The following is a 23,549-nucleotide window of genomic DNA, read 5'->3' on the forward strand; positions in this document are numbered from 1 at the left end:
AAAAGTTGTCACATCGCAGGCCTGCTCCTCAGGGGAGCTTTGCTGTCCACTGTTTAGTATGTGAGCTTTTCAGGGTCATGAAGCTCTTTGAGCCTCCATTTCCCTGTCTTTAAAATAGTGAGTTAGAGGCTGTATTCTTATATTTTAATTCATTGACTCTCAAGGTGTGTTCTAGGACCCCTAGGAAGTTCTCAAGAACCTTTCGAGGGTCCATCAGGTCAAAACTATTTTCATAATAGTACTAAGATGTTCCTTGCCCTTTATACCCTCATACTCTTAAGAATGTACAGTAGAGTTTTCCAGAGGCTACACAATACGTATTATCACAACAGCTTGAAAGCAAAAACTGATATGAGAATCCAGCTGTCTCCTATTAAGCCATGCATTAAAGAGACTGGCATTCTCTCACTTCACTTTTTTAAAGTTTTTTTAATTAAAATGTATTTATGTTAACACATAACGTTTTAAAATTATTTTTAAATGAATAAAATCTAAATTTTCTCAATTTTAATTTCTAACATGGCAAATATCAGTAGATATAATCTACATAAACAAAAGCTTTTTGGGGTCCTCAGTAATTTTTAGAGTGTAAATTAGAAACACCAGTCTAGTTCATTTGACTGGTAGGGAATTCTAGCCTCCCAATCTCTTGGGAAAAGGAAGTCCTGTGTGCACCCACCCTACCTTTCAGCTTTCTCCCTTTTCTGTCATCTTTTCTGTCTGCTCTATGTTCTTCATCTTCAGATACTCTGAAACCCTCTTCTTTCTTCCAAGCCACAGTTTTTTAATTTGTCAATCTCAGTATAATTTTCATTCATTGACCATGAACTTTCTTACCTCCCTCTCTATTAGTTGTTGGTTTCCTGACTATCTTAGTTTTCTTTTTCCCCTGTACCTGTTCTTTTCTTCTATAATATCTTCTCCCTTTTCCTGTCATTTTTAACTCCTTCAAGTTGTTTGTTTGCCCTTTACAGTATCTCTCGTCCTCCTTGATTTGTTCCTTAACATTCTAACACTCCTACCTCGTCTTAATTTCTGACACTTACGCCCAACTCTATTCTTCAGTCAATCCGTTTAATAAATATTGTAAGCACAGATATATACTATTACCTTTGCTTATCACTGGAGCTACAGAAACAAGAGAGACATGATCCCTGTCCTCCTGGAGCTTATAGGGTACACATGATGGTAATTGAGGCTAGAGCTGGGGACAATTATAAGGTATTTGTCCAGAGTGCCACTTTACTCCCACTGAGGGCAGTCTTGAAAGGATTGTGGAAATCATTAGTAGCAGCAGCAACCATTTAGTGCATGTCTACTATGTATTGGTATTTTACTTACATTTGCTCGTTTAGTTCTCATAGCAACTCTGTGAATTAGGTATGTTTAGCCCTACTTTGCAGGTGGAAAAACTAAGACTTACAGAGGATAAGTAACTTGGTTGTGGTCGTAGAGCTAGGAAGTATCAGTATTAAGGTTTCTTTTTCTGTCTAGTTACATCAGCCCAGAAGGAACGGTGTGCTGGCCAGGAGGTGGTGATATAGTGGGAGAAACTCCAGAGCCAGTTGTGGAAATAGAGAGTGTGTGAACTTAGAAATGATATGTCAGAGCAGAGCACCTGAGCTGGGGCAGCCACCAAAGGATCTTGTCCCAAGAGCTTTGTTGCCGCTGAGGTTAGAACTCATTGAAAGGAATGCCTGTCGGGGTAGAGAAGCTCTAACAGGAGCCATCAGGGATGTCTGCCTAAGGTTGCTAAAGGACTGCCTGAGGCTTACCTGGGAAGGGCAGGAGTGACACACGCCAGAGAACCCGCTAACCTGTCTATCATTTCTTTGGCAGAGTGACGTCAGAATCAAGTTCGAGCACAATGGGGAGAGGCGGTAAGTCTGCCTTCTGATGAGTGGTTGTGTTCATGTATGCTGCATTTCTTAGAAAGTGTTCAGCTTGTGGAAGCCGTTGCCCTGGAGTGATTCCTGTGGGGTCACTGGCTGGGGAATGGGGTTGATAGGGCATAAAGGGGAAAGTTTCACCCTTGGTTTGGCCTACTGATTGAACCTTGTTTCTGGTCTTAAAATTGGAAGCCATTTCAACTGCTAATGTTTTACTCTTCTGCTCTTATTTTGCTACTGTGAGATCCACCATTGTGCTAGGGGAGGAAGTCAGGACCCCAGCTCTACTGAGTCATGGCTTCCAGACACACTGACACTGTGCCAGCCATGGGCATCAGAGGGAGATGAGGATTCTCCTGTTACGTGGTGCCATTCCCATCCCCGATAGAGTGTCCCTGGTTTTGTCCACATCGGGGGTCAGGTTGGTGAATTGGAAGTTTTTCTTTAAAATGTCTTGGGACTTCCCTGGTGGCGCAGTGGTTAAGAATCCGCCTGCCAGTGCAGGGGACACAGGTTCGAGCCCTGGTCTGGGAAGATCCCACATGCCGCGGAGCAACTAAGTCTGTGTGCCACAACTGCTGAGCCTGTGCTCTAGAGCCTGCGAGCTGCAATTACTGAAGCCTGCGTACCTAGAGCCCGTGCTCTGCAACAAGAGAAGCCACCGCAATGAGAAGCCCGCACGCCACAACGAAGAGTAGCCCTGCTCGCTACAATGAGAGGAAGCCCGTGCGCAGCAATGAAGACCCAACTCAGCGGAAAAAGAAAAAAAAAGTTTAAAATGTCTCTAGGTCGTGGGAAGCTGCATCAAGTCCCTCAGTTGTGAAAGATTTCAGTTCATTTGAGGACATAGAAAGGGAGTTTTCAGTCTGCATTCTGTATTTTACCTTGTTAGGGAAGTGAAAGTAATGTTACAAAACCCTTGTATTCTTTTCTCCATTGTCAGTATTTAGTTTCTTGTAGGAAGTCAAGGTAGAAGTTCTCAGTGGAGAAAAATGACTCTACTGAATTTCTCAAGTTATTTTAAGGAAAACCTTTAAGAAAGCATACAGAACTCTGGTCAGGAGATATTTGAGACCCTGTGTGTGCATGTATGTGGCACAAGCATGCACACAAGCAAGCTTTTCAGTACCTGTTTTCCCCCTCTTTGCCTTTCTCTCCCATTGATAACTGCCCCGCCTTTTTTCCTTTGCTTTGAGCATTTGGAGGGGCAAAGAGCATACCCATCAGGATAAGATCCACCTACTTTAGGAGTCCCACCAGAGGACCTTAGTGCCTTCAAATGCTCTTGTACTGGTAGTTCTGTACTGCTGGCATCTTTCAGCCCAATTTGAAACTAGCTCCAGAGGAGATCTTTGGCTGCTGTTCTCCCTTAAAAAAATACATTCGGAAGTCTGCAAGGTTGTCAGAGGTTGCCGGATGGAAACATTGTACAAAGAGTGGTCTGCAGAGCCAGGGTTCTGCTGCCGCCATGCGAATTCTAGGGCTGTTCCAGGGCCGGAGGGAAGAAGGTCTTCTGAGCTCTGTCCCCAGCTGTTTGTCCTATGACCTGCCAGTAGCATGGAACTTAAATTGTCGCTTCATTGTTGCTCCTTTTCACACTTCTGACCTGACTGGGTTTTGGAGGGATTGCCAAACTTGGAGCAGCAGAGAGTTTTCAGAAGTATGAAGATAGGAAATCAAAAGCTCAGTTGTGTTGGAGCCTAATTACACAGTACGCGCTCCTGAATTCCTGTTCCCTAAGTGGTATGCAGTTACAGTGAGCGGACTTACACTGAGAAAGTGTATGTGTTTAGTTTCAGAGATGCTGCCAGATCGAAACCACAAATATTTAAGGTGGTCAGGCTTCTGAAGCCCTGAGCGGCAGTGTTGGTATCAAGGTTTTGAAAACTGCATTCTCTTTTTATGGAGCTGTTTTCGGGAGCCATGGCATTTCACTGTTTGTGTACTGTGTGTGGAATTGAGGACTTTATAAAGTCGGTGCGGGGAAGCCAAGTTCAAGCTGCTCTGTGCCAGACAGCTCTGGTTTCGTGTATTTCATGTCTTAGGATTTTGTAGAAACTGCTATTGTGGGCTTTCTTTACTTTTTACAGGGAATATGGACAGTATGTACCTAAATGTTGTAGGCCCTTATAGAATAAGAATTTACAGAAAAGAGGAAAGAAGTAGTAACTTTTCCCATTCGTCATTGCCAGGTATCCATTCTGGTGGGCTGATTTTCCCTTTGCTTTGGAAGGGTGGGCATCAGACTTCTACCCTTCCTCCCTCTTAGCCTCAGGAGGGCAGAAGAGGACTGTAGATTAGGATCTCCTTCCCTTCATGTCTGAACACTGGTGGGGATGGTTGTCCTGGCTGTTAGACCTCTCTTTGAAGTACTGGCCTAAAAATGTCTGTTATTCAAGGTGGTAGCAGCAGCTTAGATCTTACCAAACCTGGGAGTGCTGGTTTCTGATCTTGACCAGACTTTTGGGCTGCTTTTGGGGGTTTTGAATGGCTCATCACCAGGCCAAATGCAGGAAAATTTATCTCTGAGCCTGATGTTTTTCTAACTGTGCTAGAGACATCTGAGTGATCTCCTGGTATTTTATTCAGAAAGGCTAGCCCCGGGGACTTCCCTGGTGGTACAGTGGTTAAGAATCTGCCTGCCAAGGCACGAGACATGGGTTCGATCCCTGGTCCAGGAAGATCCCACATGCTGCAGAGCAACTAAGCCTGTGTGCCACAACTACTGAGCCTGTGCTCTAGAGCCTGTGAGCCACAATGGCTGAGCCTGCGAGCCACAACTGCTGAGCCCACATGCCGCAACTACTGAAGCCCGTAGGTCTGGAGCCATGCTCCACAGCAAGAGAAGCCACTGCAATGAGAAGCCTGTGCACCGCAAGGAAGAGTAGCCCCTGCTTGCCACAGCTAGAGAAAGCCCACACGCAGCAACGAAGACCCAATGCAGCCAAAAAAATAAATAAATTTTAAAAATTGATTAAAAAAAAAAAAGGCTGGCCCCTTTTGAGTTAATAGAAAGGTATTCTCTCAAAAGAATCCAGAAAACACTCGTATCTAGATAACCCATATCTAGATCGCACCTAATTATTGCTTGGGACAGTTGATTTGAGGGAAATATAAGGATTACAATATGGATGGATTTCCTGGTAGATATAAGCTAATACATTCAGCAGTATAATTTCCAAAAATGAAAGGTAGTGATGGATGAAGGAAAAGTTATAGAGAAATTATCTTCCTGAGATGTTATGCTTTGTGTGAAGGATAGATTATGGTTTATAGTAATATCCTATCAATGTTGTTCAGTAGAACTTTCTGCTGTAATGGAAAGGTTCTATAGTAATCCCTTGGTAGCCGAGGGAATTGGTTCCAGGACCCCCTGTGGATACCAACCTCCTTGGATGGTCAAGTCTCTTATGTAAAATGGTACAGTCTTTGCATATAACCTATGTACATCTTCGTGTATACTTTAAATCATCTCTGGATTACTTATAATACCTAATACAATGTAAATGCCATGTAAATAGTTGCCAGCATGTGGCAAATTCAAGTTTTGCTCTTTGGAACTTTCTGGAATTTTTTTCAGATATTTTTGATCTGCAGATATGGACCTGTGGATATGGAGGGCCGACTTAGCGCTGAGTTCTCCAGTATACTAGGCACTTGCCACATGTATCTAGTGAGCACTTGCAATGTGGCTAGTGGGACTGAAAGAGCCAATTCTATAATTTAATTTGAATTTAAATAGCCACATGTGGCTAGTGGCTACCATACTGAACAGCGCAGTTCTAGATGATAACAGCTTTTATGGTGCTCACTGATTTCAGCCAGCCAGATTTCATTAAAATCCAATGGCTTACCTATCAAATTACCCATGACATTTTTCACAGAACTAGAACAAATAATCCTAAAATTTATGTGGAATCATAAAAGGCTAAGAATTGCCAAAGCAATCCTGAGGAAAAAGAACAAAGCAAGAGGCATACCCCTCCCAGACTTCAGGCAATACTACAAAGCTACAGTAATCAAAACAGTATGGTATTGGCACAAAAACAGACATTTGGATCATGGAACACACAGCAGAGAGCCCAGCAATAAACCCACATTACCTACCATTAATCTTTGACAAAGGAGGCAAGAATATACAATGGAGAAAAGAGAGTCTCTTCAAGTGGTGTTGGGAAAGCTGGACAGCCACGTGTAAATCAATGAAGTTAGAACACACCCTTACACCATACACAAAAATAAACGTAAAATGGCTTGAAGACTTAAATATAAGACATGACACCATAAAACTCCTAGAAGAGAACATAGGCAAAACATTCTCTGACATAAATCATACTGTTTTCTTAGGTCAGTCTGCCAAGGCAAGAGAAATAAAAGCAAAAATAAACAAATGAGACCTAATCATACTTACAGGCTTTTGCACAGCAAAGGAAACCATAAACAAAATGAAAAGACATCCTATGGACTGGGAGGAAATATTTGCAAATTGATGCAACTGACAAAGGCTTAATTTCCAAAATATACAAACAGCTCATACAACTCAATAACAAAGAAGCAAACAGCCCAATCGAAAAATGGGCAGAAGACCTAGTTAGACATTTCTCCATAGAAGACATACAGGTTGCCAGCAGGCACATGAAAAGATGCTCAGCGTCGCTAACTGTTAAAGAAGTGCAAATCAAAACTGCAATGAGGTATCACCTCACACTGGTCAGAATGGCCATCATTACAAAGTCTACAAATAACTAATGCTGGAAAGGGTGTGGAGAAAAGGCAACCCTCCTACACTGTCAATGGGAATGTAAATTGGTGCAGCCACTATGGAAAACAGTATGGAGATTCCTCAAAAAACTAAAAGTAAAGTTGCCATATGATCCAGCAATCCCACGCCTGGGCATATATCCAGACAAAACTATAATTCAAAAGATACATGCATCCCTGTGTTCATAGCAGCACTATTTACAATAGCCAAGACATGGAAACAACCTAAATGTCCATCAACAGATGAATGGACAAAGAGGATGTGATATATATATACAATGGAATACTACTCAGCCATAAAAAAGAACGAAATAATGCAATTAGCAGCAACATGGATGGAACTAAAGATTATCATACTAAGTGAAGTAAGTCAGAAAGAGAGAGAACAGGACTTCCCTAGTGGCACAGTGGTTAAGAATCTGCCTGCCAATGCAGGGGACATGGGTTTGAGCCCTGGTCTGGGAAGATCCCACATGCTGTGGAGCAACTAAGCCCATGCGCCACAGCTACTGAGCCTGCGCTCTAGAGCCCGCGAGCCACAACTACTGAGCCCGTGTGCCACAACTACTGAAGCCCGCGCTCCTGGAGCCCATGCTCTGCAACAAGAGAAGCCACCGTAATGAGAAGCCCGTGCACTGCAAGGAAGAGTAGCCCCTGATCACCGCAACTAGAGGAAGCCCGCACGCGGCAATGAAGAACCAACACAGCCAAAAATAAATAAATAAATTTCTTTTAAAAAAAGAGAAAGACAGATACTATATGATATCACTTATATGTGGAATCTGAAATATGACACAGATGAACTTGTCTATGAAACAGAAACAGACTCGCAGACATAGAGAACAGACTTGTGGTTGCCAGTGGGGAGGGGGGTGGGGGAGGGATGGATTGGGAGTTTGGGATTAGCAGATGCAAACTATTATATATGGAATGGATAAACAAGATCCTACCGTATAGCACAGGGAACTATATCCAATATCCTATGATAAACCATAATGGAAAAGAATATGAAAAATAATGAATGTATATGTATAACTGAATCACTTTGCTATACAGGAGAAATTAATATAACATTGTAAAATCAACTATACTTCAATAAGATAAATTTTTTAAAAAATGGCTTAGATCCCTCTTTCCTGTGGCTTATTGCTTCTTCCCCTTGTTATACCACTTCCCAGTCTGGGGGAGCAGGGAGTATATGAGAGGACCACGCACTTCTTCCTGTCAGTGTGGAGGAGGGCAAGAACTATAGAGGCTGATGGCTGAGTGCTGCTAGTCCGCCACACACTAGTCAGATTTCATCTAAGTCTAGACATGCTAACAGATTAAGGTGGTTTTAATATACATTTTCCCCTATCACATTAAGCATCTTTTCATGTGTTTATTAGCCATTCATCATATCCTTTGCTTGTGTTTCTCTTGGATTGTCTTTTTCTTATTGATTTTTGCAAGTATTTTCTCCAAGTTTGGTATTTCTTTTTAACTTTTTTTTTTTTTTAAAGAAGATGTTGGGGGTAGGAGTTTATTAATTAATTAATTTATTTTTGCTGTGTTGGGTCTTTGTTTCTGTGCAAGGGCTTTCTCTAGTTGTGGCAAGCGGGGGCCATTCTTCATTGCGGTGCGCGGGCCTCTCACTATCGCGGCCTCTCTTGTTGCGGAGCACAGGCTCCAGATACACAGGCTCAGTAGTTGTGGCTCACGGGCCTAGTTGCTCCTCGGCATGTGGGATCCTCCCAGACCAGTGCTTGAACCCGTGTCCCCTGCATTAGCAGGCAGATTCTCAACCACTGCGCCACCAGGGAAGAAGCCCTCTTTTTAACTTTGTTGATGGTTTATTTTCCCATCAAAAGTTTAAATTTTTGTTGTCAAACTTGTCTTCTTCCTTTTTGTCTTATTTATTTTATGCAATGCTTAGGAAGACCTTCCCTACTCTAATATTTTTTTCAATCCTGTATTTTCTTTATACATATATATATGTATGTATATATATATAATATATATGGGTTTCTGATATTCTCTTCTGTTTATCTCTTTGCTTATTTTTTTTTTAATATTTATTTGGTTGCGTGGGGTCTTAGTTGCGGCAGGTGGGCTCCTTAGTTGTGGCTCATGGGCTCCTTAGTTGCAGCACGTGGACTCCTTAGTTGTGGCATGCGAACTCTTAGTTGCGAAAGGCATGTGAGATCTAGTTCCCTGACCAGGGATGGAACCCCGGCCCCCTGCATTGGGAGTGTGGAGTCTTATCCACTGTGCCACCAGGGAAGTCCCTCTTTGCTTATTTTTGTTTTAATTATTTAAGTGTTGGGTTGGTCCCATATAAAATTGCCACTTTTTTTTTTTTTTTTTTTTTTTATGCGTTACATGGGCCTCTCACTGTTGTGGCCTCTCCCGTTGCGGAGGACAGGCTCCGGACGCGCAGGCCCAGCGGCCATGGCCCACGGGCCCAGCCGCTCCACGGCATGTGGGATCTTCCCAGACCGGGGCACGAACCCGTGTCCCCTGCATCGGCAGGCGGACTCTCAACCACTGCGCCACCAGGGAAGCCCAAAATTGCCACTTTTATATGCAAAAATTGTTGACTACCTCCAGTATCATATAGTTAAACCTAATGCATTAATTAAAGCTTTTTATTAAAAACATTTCAAGCACACACAAAAGTAGAATATGATACTCAACCCCCAAGGACCTGTCACCCAGCTTCAACATTATCAACATTTTGCCAACCTTGTTTCATCTATCCCCACTTGTAAATTTTGCTGTGACATTTAATGACAAATCATTTTAAGACCTCTTTGAACATGTTCTTACTCTACCATCTATTTATAGAAATTGTTCTTTGAACTGACCTAGAGAGTCTCTCTAGAAGAGCATCAGTATCAGTGCTACTTACATGCACACGTGTGTCACTGGTTAAGAAAAAACTGATCAGGCATATAACCAGCTCAAGGGGAATTCCTGTGACTATGGCAGGAAATGTCAGTTCTGAGGATAATCAGCATTGAGATTACTGCGGCATCTCAAAAATGAACAATGGTAGAGACCTTTCAAGTCCTGGAGTTGAGTTGTTTATAGGAGTTAAGACCATGTTTTCAGGACTGCTGCTCCAATCCCCAAGTTTTCTTCCTAACAGGAATATTTGAAGCATAGTTTTTAAATCCAGGTATCCTCCTATGATACTGCACTGTCATTGACCGAAAGAGCTGAGATGAAGTGGAAGAACAATGGCTGAGATTGAGTACTGCTCATAGGTACTATTGACAAACCTGAGAGATGCTCAGAAGAAGGGTGAAAAGATAAAGGTAGACGTAAGAGAAGAAAAAAATACAGAGAAAGGCAAGCTGCATGAAAAATAAAAAGAGAATTCTATGTTGAAAAGAAAAGGAAGATAACACTCAGGAGCCATAGCTTCTAAACCCTGCATTTAAAATATACAGTTAACCATGATTTCTGTTCCTTTTCAGAATTATAGCATTCAGCCGGCCTGTAAGATACGAAGATGTGGAGCACAAGGTGACGACAGTGTTTGGGCAGCCTCTTGATCTACATTACATGAACAATGAGGTACGAAAGATGGATGGTGTGCGGGCAAGGGAGGCCCAGCTGCCTACCTTTTTTCTCTCTGTTTAAGTGAGGATTTCCTAGTTTGTTCCTTTAATGTCATCTTCAGGTTTTCATTTTCTGGAGCCTCTTTTCTTAATTCCAGTAATTCTGCGATTTCTCTTTTTTATTACATGGGAGGTTACATAGCTATGTCCATTTCCCTCTGCTCATTGAATGCTGGTAGCTCCATGGTGGAATCAGGTACGGGATTAGGGTCAGGGCTTATTATTGTCTCCTTTACATTTTGTAGGTTATCTTTTTCCTTCCAGCACAGCCTTAGTAGCAGAGGGTTCAGTAGGGCTGGGGAGGTGTGGAAAACTGGTGGGTAGATCCTCTATTGACAGGCATAAATGCTGGATTCTTCTCTCAGAGTTTAACTTCTGACTGTAGCTGGTTCCAAACGTTAGCACCTACTCTAATGATTTCTTTAACTCTTAGTCCTCCTAACCCCGCCCAACAGCCATTTTATTTATTCATACTTTGAACATCACCCAGGAAGGAATTCTTTTGAATGTCAGTTACTTGGCTGCTTTCCCAGCTCCAAGGAACGTACTAGAGGCTGCAGTCTGCTTAGGCTGGTGCTTTGCATTAGTCTGAAAGGCACTGTGTTTGTGCCCAGTAAGGAGCCTGCACCTTGAGGGAACTGAGTTGGGGGGCAAGACAGGAAAGCTGGGCAACCTCATGGCTCTTTGAGAGTCAGGTCCTTACTTTGTAGTTTTTCTTTTTTTTTTTTTTTTATTTATTTTAATTTATTTATTTTTGGCTGGGTTGGGTCTTAGTAGCTGTGCGGTGTTTCTCTAATTTCAGTGGGCAGGGGCTACTCTTTGTTGCAGTGTGCGGTCTTCTCACTGCAGTGGCTTCTCTTGTTGCAGAGCATGGGCTCTAGGCACGCGGGCTTCAGTAGTTGTGGCACGTGGGCTCAGTAGTTGTGGCTTGCGGGCTCCAGAGCACAGGCTCAGTAGTTGTGGCGCACAGGCTTAGTTGCTCCGCGGCATGTGGGATCTTCCCGGACCAGGGCTCGAACCCATGTCCCCTGCATTGGCAGGCAGATTCTTAACCACTGCGCCACCAGGGAAGTCCCCTTACTTTGTAGTTTCATTTTATTGGTTGAAAAGTTAAGAATTTCCTCTACTTTGGGGCTTAAATCTGTAGGAGATGAGATTTGTTGGCAAAAACTCTGTGGTCCTCTTCATATAAAATGTACAACCACAACTGGATATATGCACTGCCAAATAGCTAACAAAAATAACACCATCTGATTTTTGCTTTTTGGATAAATTTTAGAAATACAGCAAATTTGAAAAATAAACCACTAACTCTATAGTTAATAAATAACACAGATGTAAGTATTTTATAGTATGTAAAGTAACACATTTTAAATACAGGATTTGAGAACTCCCCCCCAAATACAAATGTCAAATCCATAGAAGTTTAAAAAATTGCAGCTCAAGCATCAGTGACTGTATAAGAAAGTGAGGCTAAAGTCAGCTAGCCAATCAGCATTAAAGAAGGTGTTCTTTAGTTAGTAAAGACTTTTCTGGATGATTTAGTACTACTTGTTTCTCTTTCCATTAATATTTCCATTAAGAATTTCAGATGTCCCAAAATCCATTTTCAAACTCTTTTGCCAAGGGAATGACTGCCCAGAATGTTGAGCATTCCTTTATTCAAATGTTTATACAGATATTGATTTTACAGCCAAATATAAGTAATTGTCATTATTTTTTGAGTCAGTGAAGACTAATTTATTTGAGCATTTATTTTTCATCACTTTGTTTTTTGTTGTTTTTGTTTTTTGGCCACGCTGCACGGCTTGCAGGATCTCAGTTCCCCGACCAGGGATTGAACCTGGTCCATGGCAGTGAAAGCCTGGAATCCTAACCACTAGGCCACCAGGGAACTCCCATAATTGTTACTATTTTAAATCATTCATGTCTTTCCGTAGTCTGCTAATGTCAGTGACCAAGAATTGACTAATTTACTTATATCTTATTAATTTCAAATGTCTCAACTATTTTTCTTTTCTTTGCCCTCTAAACCCTGCCTTGTCAGGATTTGTGAACGACAAATGAAAAAATCTGTTGAGATTTTATTTTATTTATGTTTATATTTTTGTAATAATAGCTTTATTGAGATATAATTCACCTGCCATAGAATTTACTCTTCTATTTTTAAATTTACATTTTAAACTGTATAATTCAGTGGTTTTAGTGTATTCACAGAGTTGTGTAACTAACATCACTACCTGATTCCAAAACTTTTTCATCACCCCAAAGAGAAATCCTGTAGTTCTTAGGAGTGACTTCCCATTCACCCCACTCCCCAGTCCCTGGCAACCACTTATTTATTTTCTGTCTCTCTGGATTTGCCTATTATGAACATTTCATATATATGGAATCACACAATATGTGGCCTTTTGTGTTTGGCTTCTTTCACTAAGCATGTTTTCAAGGCTCATCTGTGTTGTAGCATGTCTCATACTTCATTCCTTTTTATGGCTGAATAATATTCCATTATATGGATATACCACATTTTGTGTATCCATTCATCTGTTGATGGACACTTGAGTTGTTTTCACTTTTGGCTATTATAAATAATGCTGCTATGAACATTTGTGTACAAATTTTTATATGAACAAATGTTTTCAATTCTCTAAAATATACCTGAGTGGAATGATGGTTCTTGTAGAAACTCTGTATTTAACTTTTGGAGGAACTGCCCAACTTTCGCATATCAACTGGTACCACTTTACATTTCTACCAGCAATGTACGAGGGTTGCAATTTCTCTACATCGTCACCAATACTTGTGAATCTCTTTTTTTTCTTCTTTTTTAAAAAAATTATAGCCATCCTAGTAGGCGTGAAGTGGTATCTTATTGTGGTTTTTAATTTTCATTTCCCTAATGACTAACGATGTTGAGTAGCTTTTCATGTGCTTATTAGCCATTTGTTTATTTTCTTTGGACAAATATCTATTCAAATCCTTTGCCCTTTTAAAAAATTGGATTGTTTGTCCTTTTATTGTTGAATTGTAAGAATTCTTTATATATTCTGGATACTAGACCCTTATCATACATTTGCAAAATTGTAGGTTTTTTTTTTTTTAAGTTAAAACCTACTCCAGTAATTTCTTTATCTTCCCCTGTCTCCACCCACACCTTCCCCACCTCCCCCAACATCAGTCCTTATTTATCTCTACTTTGAGTGTTACCCAGGAAGGAATTCTTTTACAATATGATATGATGTGTAAAATTTTCTCCCATTCCATGGGTTGTCTTGAGGTTTTATTTTAAATACTGTTTTTACTATTTGTTTTTTCCTGGCCTGGGGTTTAGAGTTCTCATTTCCTTGTATTCTGAATCGGGAACTGAAAAAATTAATTGGATTTTTGCTTTATGTTTGCCACAAATACATAAGATCTGACATTTCTTAGGTCTTAGGCAAAGCATAGTTTTACATCTTTTAATACTAAGTACTCATAATATCTTCTGCTTCTAACAGTGAGTGAGGCTTATCTGTACCCTCAAGAACCATCTCTTTAATACTTCAGTGGAATAAAAACAGAGGAAGTAGTTTTTGGTTCTAGTCACTGATTTTTTTTTAACCTTTATACATTAAGATACTAAACCCTTCTATGCAGTCTAAGTTTGTGTTCTTATTTGAGTAACGTTTTCATCCTCTGCCTGCCCCCTCCTCCTCCTGTGCCTTTTCTGCTTATTCTGTTAATGTCAGCACAGGGTAGAATGGGACATGATTCTACTGCTTAATCTGGGAAGAAATACGGGGCCTATAACTGTTTTGGATTTGATGCTTTGGAGTAAAGGGTATTTTCAGAGACGAAGCTTTTCTTAGAAAATATCTTGGGGGGGTGGGATGAATTGGGAGATTGGGATTGATATATATACACTATTGATACTGTGTATAAAATAGATAACTAATGAGAACCTACTGTATAGCTCAGGGAACTCAGTGCTCTGTGGTGACCTAAATGGGAAGGAAATCCAGAAAAGAGGGGATATATGTATACGTATAGCTGTTTCACTTTGCTGTACAGTAGAAACTAACACAATATTGTAAAGCCACTATACTCAAATAAGAATTTTTTTAAAAACTGAAAATATTAAAAAAAATATTTTTATACCATCAAAAAAAAAATACCTTGAAATAAAGTACTGATATGTGCTACAGCATGGATGAACTCAAAAACGTTAAGCAAAGTGAAGGAAGCTAGATGCAAAAGGCTATGAATTGAATTGAATTGAATATGAATTGTGTGATTTCATTTATATGAAATGTCCAGAAAATGCAAATCTCTAGAGACAGAAAGTAGATTAGTGGTGGCCTGGGGTAAGAGGTAGAAAAGGGGAGTGACTATGAATGGGCACAGGAGATCTTTTTGGAGCAATGGAAATGTTTTGAAATTGAATTATGGTGATGGTTGCACAACTCTGTAAATTTACCAAAAATCTTTGAATTGTAAACTTAATAAAAAGGAAAAGAAAATATCTCTGTGGTTTCAATTAGATCTTTTAAGACCCCATAGTATCCACTGAGATTGTTTTCCTCCAAATTTATTTTTTTGTTGCTTATTTTGCTTATTTTTGCAAACTAAAGACTTATGTTTTATGTGATTTCCTTTTTCTGTGTCCTGTGTCACAGCTCTCCATCCTGCTGAAGAACCAAGATGATCTTGATAAAGCAATTGATATTTTGGATAGAAGCTCAAGCATGAAAAGCCTTAGGATATTGCTGCTGTCCCAGGACAGAAACCATGTAAGTAGCCCCTGTCATGGCCTGACAGCTGAAGACAAAGCTTGCTGTCCTTCAGGAGTCCACCTTGCTTCCTTGACAGAATTTTGTGTTCCTTAGTCACTGCTAAAGCGAGAATGTAGGTGTGGCCCAGCCCACTGGGTCAGTAGCCATTTAGCCTTCTGCATTTGATTTTACTGCGAAGCCAGATCATTGGTGTTAAAATTGCAGCTGAAGGTGACTTGGCTTGTGGTGTGGGAGGAAGGGAAACATTTTATGATAAAGGAGGAAATTCTTTTTCTCCGTATTTATGTTCTTTCGACTAGATTTGGACCCCAGCAAGAGAGATTTGCTCAGCGTGGGGGAGCTGATTAGTAGAGGCTGTCAAAGATTTGAGACTATCATGCTTTATAAACCCAACTCCCGCAACTCCTCGGCAGCCGTGACTTTCCCTTGGGACACATGTAGGAAACAAACTTTCCCTTCTGTTCAGTGGGAAAAAGGCCATGGGCTAAAGGGCCTCTTGTAATTTACCAGCTGCTACCTTACCAAATGGCAGCAATCTGTGGGGGCCTTCAGAAGTGAGGGATCATCCCTTATGTAGTTTCCTCTCCTAAAGGGTCCCTGGGGGCCTACATTTCATAAGAATGCTTTTAATCTGGGTCTGTCTTCTAATCACTGATGGCTTTACCAGTTTTCTTCAGATGCATGTTCCTGAAGGTTTCTTGGCACTCTTGCCTTTCCTTATGCTTGAAGACAGCCAACTGTGGACAGCTGACATTACTGCCTGAGAACTATGGACGCCCCATACCAGGACACAGTTTAGATGGAATGGTGCTTTATGCTGACTATTTATTTATTTAGTTAGTTAGTTAGTTAGCGGTACGCAGGCCTCTCACCGCTGTGGCCTCTCCCGTTGCGGAGCACAGGCTCCGCACGCGCAGGCTCAGCGGCCATGGCTCATGGGCCCAGCCGCTCCGCAGCATGTGGGATCCTCCTGGACTGGGGCACGAACCCGTGTCCCCTGCATCGGCAGGCGGACTCTCAACCACTGTGCCACCAGGGAAGCCCCTGACCATTTATTTTTAAAGACACCTTGGACTGTCTATTGATTAGCGAAAGACACAGGAGAATGCGGTTAGGAAGGGTTAGAGTAAAGAAGACATTTTCTCATATTATAGAAGTGCCCTTGAGCATGAGGACTGGTCTTCTCTCTCACAATATCTTCTTTTCTGGATGTGTTTTGGGAAGTATTCTGAAGTAAAATATATACTTTATTATTTCATTTCTCTGTTCAAGTTACTCACCTGCTCCTTGTAGGCCTTCCTCGTTGCCTATCATGTAAGATCTAAATTTAGCCTGGCACCCAAGGGTTATCACTAACTACCCTTCCTCTCAGCTCCCCAGTCTCATCTTTCCAAGTTCTTCAGCATACTTCCACTATTCTGCAGTTCTTCCTGCTTCCTCTTTGCCAGACCATGGTTGTAAACCTTTTTTAAGGCTCTAGCTTGATTTACCTGCTGCAGTTTGGTCAGTATTTTTGACTGAGACCATTTTCATTATTCCCTGTTCCTTTAGTCATTGGATATAATTTGCACACTAGTTTATAGGTTCCTGAGTAATTGCCCTCTAGTTGTTGCATATTTGTAAGTTTTACCCCAAAAGATTATAAGCTCCTTGAGAACGGGAGCTGTGTCTTGTTTTGGAACCCATCCTCTTAAGAGAACACAGTGAATACTTCTTGAATTGTTAGCAGGAGTCAAGCAGAAATCATATTCTGCCAACCCCTTCTTTACAGAAGAAGCTGGAATTGGGGTTTAGTTTAATGATGTGATTGTTTAACTGGGAGCTAGCACCCCTGATTGTGATCCCTCCACTCCCCTGATGAGAAACTGTAGACAACTGGTTCTTTGCATTCGCTTTCCCATCCATTAAGGGGTGCACTCAGCTGCAGATACTGCTGCAACACCAGAGCTGTTTGAAAGATGAACATCTAAGCTCTGACACTGATGGCGTGGCATTAGATATCAAGTAAAATAAGTGCCACATTGATGCCTCTCTCTCTAAGGATGTGTATTTTTTTAAATTATTATAAAGTCAGCATAACTTATTGTAAACTTAAAAAAAAAGAGGACCGTCTTACATAATCCTAGCACCGTAACACATTGATTGATTTTTGCATACGCCCCTCTTTGGCCATATGTATACACACTATAAGTGTTGTCATGGTATTTATACAATTTTCTGCTTTAATTTTTCACTTAACATTGTCATGTACTTTTTTCTGTTAATATACAGTCTTCATGATTATAATTTATAAGGATGCATAAGTCCGTTGAGTGGATATACCATAATTTAATTAAATAACCATTTTTGCTACTGTTGGAACACTTAAGCTACTCCTATTTTTTGCATTTATAAAGATTTGCATTTAAGACTAATAGTGGCATTGGTGGTGATGAAATCTTTCCTTGAGGACTTCCTCAGCTAGACCTCAGGCATCTCAATAAACAGAGGTAGCATGATCCAAAATTGCTACGTGCTTAGGAGTCCTACTTCTAGAAGTGCTTCTCTGTTTGTGATGAAATATCAGTTTTCTTCTAGTTTCTAATCTTTTATGGACCAGTTCTTTTTTAAAAACATGGAAAGTGAAATGGAAAATTTAACTAGAGACGTATAAAATACAAGTCCACAACTTTTATTGTTAAGTTCAATAGACATGAGTCACTGCCAAATTGTTGTAAAAGTGCTTAAAGAGTTACTCTTCCATTTTGGTATTTACCTTGTTGAGGACTGGTATACACCACAGGTTGTACCCTGGCACCAGCCCACAGATCACACTTTACATACACTTCTCCAGGATACCATATCAACCTGGTCTTCATCTCCTCTTGATGGTAACTGTCAGTCACTTTGTTCTCTACTTAGTTTCCTCCATTTTTAGCAATCTGTCAACTCATCCACCTTTTGTTATCACCTATACCTTTACTTCCCTTCTTACTCCTGTTTCTAAATGTACTATCTCTTTCTACTCTCCAGATTCCTTTTTTATTGATCCTTCTATGACAGCTTCTGATCTTTCCTCTGTCTTCCTCCCCCACCAAGGTGGAAAGTCATACTCCTCCCATCTCACCTGGCCAAGGCCAGGTCTTAGGCTTCAATATTGTTTTTACCTGAGAACTCCTGGATTTGGGCAATCACAGCACCTCCTCTTAGTCTGAAGAGTCTTTCTCTAGCCTTGGTTTTACTGCCATTTTAAGATACTTCACCATCTCCTTCAGTAGTTCTTGCTGCCCTAGCCCTCTGCCTTGGGCCATCAACTCTTAGCTGTTTTCCTATTACAGACTTCTTTTCTAAACATGTGTGCATCTAACTCTTAATTTATCTTTCTGCTCTTGACTTTCTTATAACTTTCTCGACCTTTCCACTGTCATAACATAATCTCAAGCTTAACATTCTGTTGTCACTTGTACCTGCATATGATAAAAACTAAATACCCAACCATCTTAAACTGTGAACGGCATTTTGTTTTGTAACCTCAGATTCTCTCTGACAAAAGTAAACTTATAATCTTCTCATCTAAATGTTACCCACTTCCCAAATTTCCCGTCAATGAATTTGACACTATTTAAGTTCAAAATATCAAGGATAATCTAAATGGTAATTATTTTCAGTTTTCCAAGAAACTAATGGGGCAAGTGCAGGAAGTTAGAACGAAACTTGTTGGGCAGAATACATTCAGTCTGGCCCCTGTTTAAAAATCATTACACTTTACATGTATGAGGTACTTTCAATTCTCATTTGGTTTTTGCAGCTTTGAGTGGTTGGTTAGGCATCTGTTATCGCCAGTCTACCCCCTGGGGAAACTGAGGCTTAGAGTGATTTGGCCTAGGTGAAACAGTAAATAGTGACAGAGCTGGTCTTGAATCCAGATGTTCTGACTATAGTCCAGTATGTATTAGATACCATCCAGGAAAGGGATCTTAGAATTATTGTAGTCCTTGGAAAACCTCACCCAGGTTCTTTCACAGTTCATTAGAAACAGAACAGAAAGTATAATGTTGCCCGTGAGGAAAACTTGTGAGATGTGTCATTCTCTTCCCCACAGCTCAGAAGGTTAACTGAGCTAGGAAAGGTCCAAGAGAAGACAAACTTTTTAAGGGGTTGGGGTCAGTTTTATATGTGTATGGCCTAAAAAGCCTGGAACTCTTTAGTCGGGAAAGGAAGCCGAAGCATACATATGTATAAACAAAGTCTGTGACGCATTGAAGAGTAGGGATAATAAAAACACAGATTTGTTCACCTAATCTCAGTTTGGATGAGCCCCTTGAATATTGAGGATTATCACAGAACAAAATGGAAATAAGAATTTGTATAAGGGGTATAAACATGGCATCCTTTATTCAAGTTGTATAGCTTCAAAGCAGATTTTTTTAAGCGTTTTAATAAATTCATGGATGTTAAAGCTGTAAATCTATTAAATAACCTGGATGCTTCCACAGCTATCATAACTGTCATGGTCTATCATGGAAATGTCTCGTTGCCACCATTGAAGCAGAGGACTAGTGACATCCAAGGTGCCATTTCTCAGCTCATGTTTCTGTGAACCAAACTAAAGCAAACACACACACACCTCTTCTTTTCCCCCTGCATCATTGAATCCACCTGTTCCCTTTGTCTGATACCACCAACTCTTTTATCGAGATGATTTGTGGGCCAACTTTTATAATCTCTTTTTCTGCTAATCTCCTAGCTTCCAGTGACTGCAGTCTTTGTGCATGTGGTTCCCTGGTAATTTTTCATGTTGTTTGTGTTGGCCACAGCACACTGCTACCCCCAGAGCCTTTCAGTGAGGTTTTCATTGAATGGTCAAATGAAATGACCATTCTATTTGCTGTCTTTAGAATGTTCTGCCAGCTACACACTTTATACCTGTTGGCTCTCCTTTCACTCTCTTACAGGTCCCTTTTATTTTTCCTAGTCCCACCTTCCTCCTTCCTCTCTTGCCCACTTCTAGGTCTTGTTCAAGTTTCCCTGAATCCTTGCATCAACCTCATTTTTGTTTACCATGCCATTCTCTTTTATCTCCTTAAATCAGGGTTTTCTGAACTTGACTGACTATTACAAACACTTGGGGGAGATTTAAAAAACACTAATCCTTCGGCCTTACCCCCAGAGATTCTGTTGTAGTTGGCCTGAGGTGTTAAAAACCCCACAGGCAGTTCTGCTGGTCAGCTCGGGCTGAGAACCATTGCCTTAAACCCAAGTGTGACTCACCTCCTAAGACCTTGCTGCCGCCCTGTGTCAGCATCACCTGAAAGCTTGTTAGAAATGCAGATTCTCAGCCCCAGCCCAGACCTACTGAATCACAATCTGCACGTCATCAAGGTCCCAGGTGATTTGTGTGCACACGAAAATGTGAGAAGCCCTGCTTTGAAACTTCCCCTGATTCCCTTCATCTGTTTTCCCACTGTTGCCACAGTCAGCCTTTCGTTTTAGAAACCTATGCTCGTGCTGGCTGTTGAACCTCCTCTCCTGGCTCAGCTTTTAGGTTTAAAATTGAGAGTTTAGAATCTATGTTCTTTGGTACGTTTCAGATTCATGTTGCCAAGATGTATTGAATTCCCACCCTGTGTAAGGCCCCGTGTCTAAGCAGGTGTCCTTGGGGTGCTCAGCGTGCAGCTCTTCTCTTTCTGACTCTAAGGCCGTGGCTTTTTCCTTGCCCTTCACTGGCCTGCTTCCCCAGCGTGTGGCTTTGATTGTTTTTTCCTTTCTGACCCTCGGCAGAGAGCTATTGCACATTGGAGGCTTTAGCAAGAACACTCACTTCCCCTTGGTCTGACTTCCCGTTAGAGCAAGACAGTTTGTCAAGACAGCCCTGCATGTGATAAAGTCTGGCGTAGGGGGACTAGAGGAGGCTGCTTGGCAGCTGAACTTAGCCCTGAGAGCGGGAAGCCTTTTTCCTGGAGGACAGGATATAGTTTGTTTAGGTTGGTCCTTTTTTTTTTTCTTACAGGAGGTAAGAGAGAGAGAGAGAAACAAGTAGAAACTTTGACCCAAATTATTTATAAATTCTGAGCTCCCACTCTCCACAGTGCTCTGCTTATATATGAGCACATCCTGACATCACTTGCTTACCTCCAAGCTTCAGTTTTAAGCTTTCTCAGTGCAAGAGTCCCTTTCTGTTGCTTTGTTTTCTCTCAAGGGCTCACCTTGAGGCCCAACTGGGTCAGTGCAAAGTGAGGTAGATGTGGCAAGGCTGCTGACCCTGTTCTGAAGTCCTTGACCTCTGGCAGAATGGTGCCTTGATAGCCTTTCTGAGATGAACACAATCCTGAGATGGTTCACATGTAAACCCCAGTAATATGAAGCATCTGAGACCTTCTTACCTTAGTTTTCCAGGAGTGATTATGGTTGGGGAAGAAGCAGCATATCAAGCTATTTTTTAGGTTTATCAACCAGAATTTTTGGTCCAGAAGTTGCCACCATTCTCCATTCTGACCCCCCACGTGGCAGGTGATCTTGCCACTGAAATAATTTCCTGCTTTTCCTGCTATTCTTCCCAAGCTCTCTGGAGAGTTTTATGAGAGGGTATTTACAGCGCTTTTCTGTTTGGCACATTATTACAGGAATGCCTGTTATTCTTCTGTGTCTGGGTCATCACCTAATAAATTGGAGCACTGAGTCTCAGTGCTCTATATCAGTGAAGCTGGATAACTACATTGAGTAAACAGTGATTTGCCAAGAGGAGTTGAGGAGTGAGATTTGAGGGGAAGCTGGGTAGCTCATGTATTGAAAGCGTGATGGCGGCTGAGAGCGTGGGGAGGCCCAGGGAGGGGCGGGGGGCCTTTCTAAGCCTGCCTGCTTAACGAGCTCAGCCTTTTTCCTCTTATCTTGCAGACCAGTTCCCCTCCCCACTCCGGGGTGTCCAGGCAGGTGCGAATCAAAGCTTCCCAGTCTGCGGGAGACATAAATACCATCTACCAGCCCCCTGAGCCCAGGAGCAGGCACCTCTCTGTCAGTGAGTATCTCACCCCTTTTTTCCTCTCATCTAATTTATCTGCCCATGTATTTTTTTAAATGTTCTTTTTAAAAATTATTTAAAAACCAGTCATCAAACGTTATTGACTGCTACGCTGTTCAGAATAATCTTCCATGCTTTTCTTTGGGGAGAAGAAATAGACAAGTGACTGGGATGGAGTCCTGACCCTCCAGGAGCTTACACTCTCATGATGTGGTGGCAAAATCAAATTCCTTTTCAACAGCCCTGAAAAAGTGATCTCCTCAAACATCTGCTTGAAGGCCTCCAGCAGCAGTATACCCTCGTTTTTGACCATTCTTTCCCCAAAGGACTGGGGACTTGTGAAGTTACGAATCAGGTCCAAGATTGAGTTTTGACATCACACCTCTTGCTTGTGATTCCTGAGGAGTCCTAATGCTTCAAGGAAGATGGAACAAAGTTTCTCCAATGAAACTCCTGGAGAGTCAAACTAAGTTGTCTGGGAAGGACAGGAGACTGTTGACGTAGTAAATACAGTTGGCTCATTAGGAAGAAAGCTATGTAGCTGCTGACAGGCCTCCCCAGGAAAGGAATCTAAATCAGGTCTGTGCATTATACCAGGCAATCCAGTTTTGCTCTGGATCCCATTTTCCACAGTCTGAAGAGAAAGCTCATTTCTTGAATTGTGCAGTTTGTTTCAAGAGGGAAGTCCGGCCTTAACAATATTTCTGTTGAGGTTGCTGCCCTACGTTGCTGAGACTCCTGCTGCTGTCCATACAGGTTCTGTCCATACAGGTAGAATTGCATGAAGCTGAACTGCTCTCTGGAGATCTTGAGCTGAACTTGGGGAGGTCTGAGCATCAGACCTGTCACTGAGCTTGTCTGGGAGTGATAAGCCTCCTCGGGGGCAGCCGGAAGAATGTGTTGCTGAGGCATTGACTTTGCCTCACTGAGTAATTTCTGGAACCCTAGCAAGCACTGGTAGTAAGTGTTGCCAAGCTGAAAGTCTGTATATATGTTTCATATTTCCCTAACATTTTGGATAATTGGTGGCTGCGTTTTCAATAAGCTGGTTGAGGAGAGAGCCAGCACCCCGACAAGGAAACCTTATCTAGAATATCTCTGGCCCTAAAATCCAGGTGCCCTGGAACCTGGGAATCTCTGCTAGTTTGGCCTCTGTTCCAGAGCCCTTGTAGAGAGCAAGGGGCTGGAGGAGGGCAGCATTGCTCCTTTGCAGAGTAAGCTGTGAGGATGGACATAGGGCAGTGATTGGGCCTCCGGCTCCTAAGCAATTTCCTGTGATTTGTGTGTGGAAGCTACATGCTGGGCCCTCACTGTAGGGGCCGTATATGGAATTTCCTTGTCTGAGAGTGCTAAAATCTTACGGGGAGTAAGATTTCTGTGAACGAGTTCCTATCTATCTAGAGAATGGGCAACACAGCCTCCCAGCACACACACATCCTGGGTTCCTTCAGTCAGCAAGCATTAGGCACCAGCCTTTGGGCTGGCATGAGTGCCATGGTGGAGGCATCTGGGAGGCTGAGGGTGG

General features: G+C 41.7%; 1 protein-coding gene across 2 annotated transcripts in view; it reads left to right on the forward strand.

The window, feature by feature from the left end:
• The window catches only part of MAP3K3 (mitogen-activated protein kinase kinase kinase 3), a 62,203-nt gene that overhangs the window by 17,599 nt on the left and 21,055 nt on the right, over positions 1–23,549 (forward strand). For both annotated transcript variants that reach the window (XM_032616325.1, XM_032616326.1), the window contains 4 exons: positions 1,840–1,880; positions 10,112–10,211; positions 14,911–15,024; positions 21,901–22,021. In XM_032616325.1, the coding sequence (XP_032472216.1) occupies positions 1,840–1,880; positions 10,112–10,211; positions 14,911–15,024; positions 21,901–22,021 (376 nt within the window). The remainder of the gene's footprint in view (positions 1–1,839; positions 1,881–10,111; positions 10,212–14,910; positions 15,025–21,900; positions 22,022–23,549) is intronic.

This window comes from Phocoena sinus, chromosome 20 (genome assembly GCF_008692025.1).
Source record: "Phocoena sinus isolate mPhoSin1 chromosome 20, mPhoSin1.pri, whole genome shotgun sequence".
Lineage (NCBI taxonomy): Eukaryota > Metazoa > Chordata > Mammalia > Artiodactyla > Phocoenidae > Phocoena > Phocoena sinus.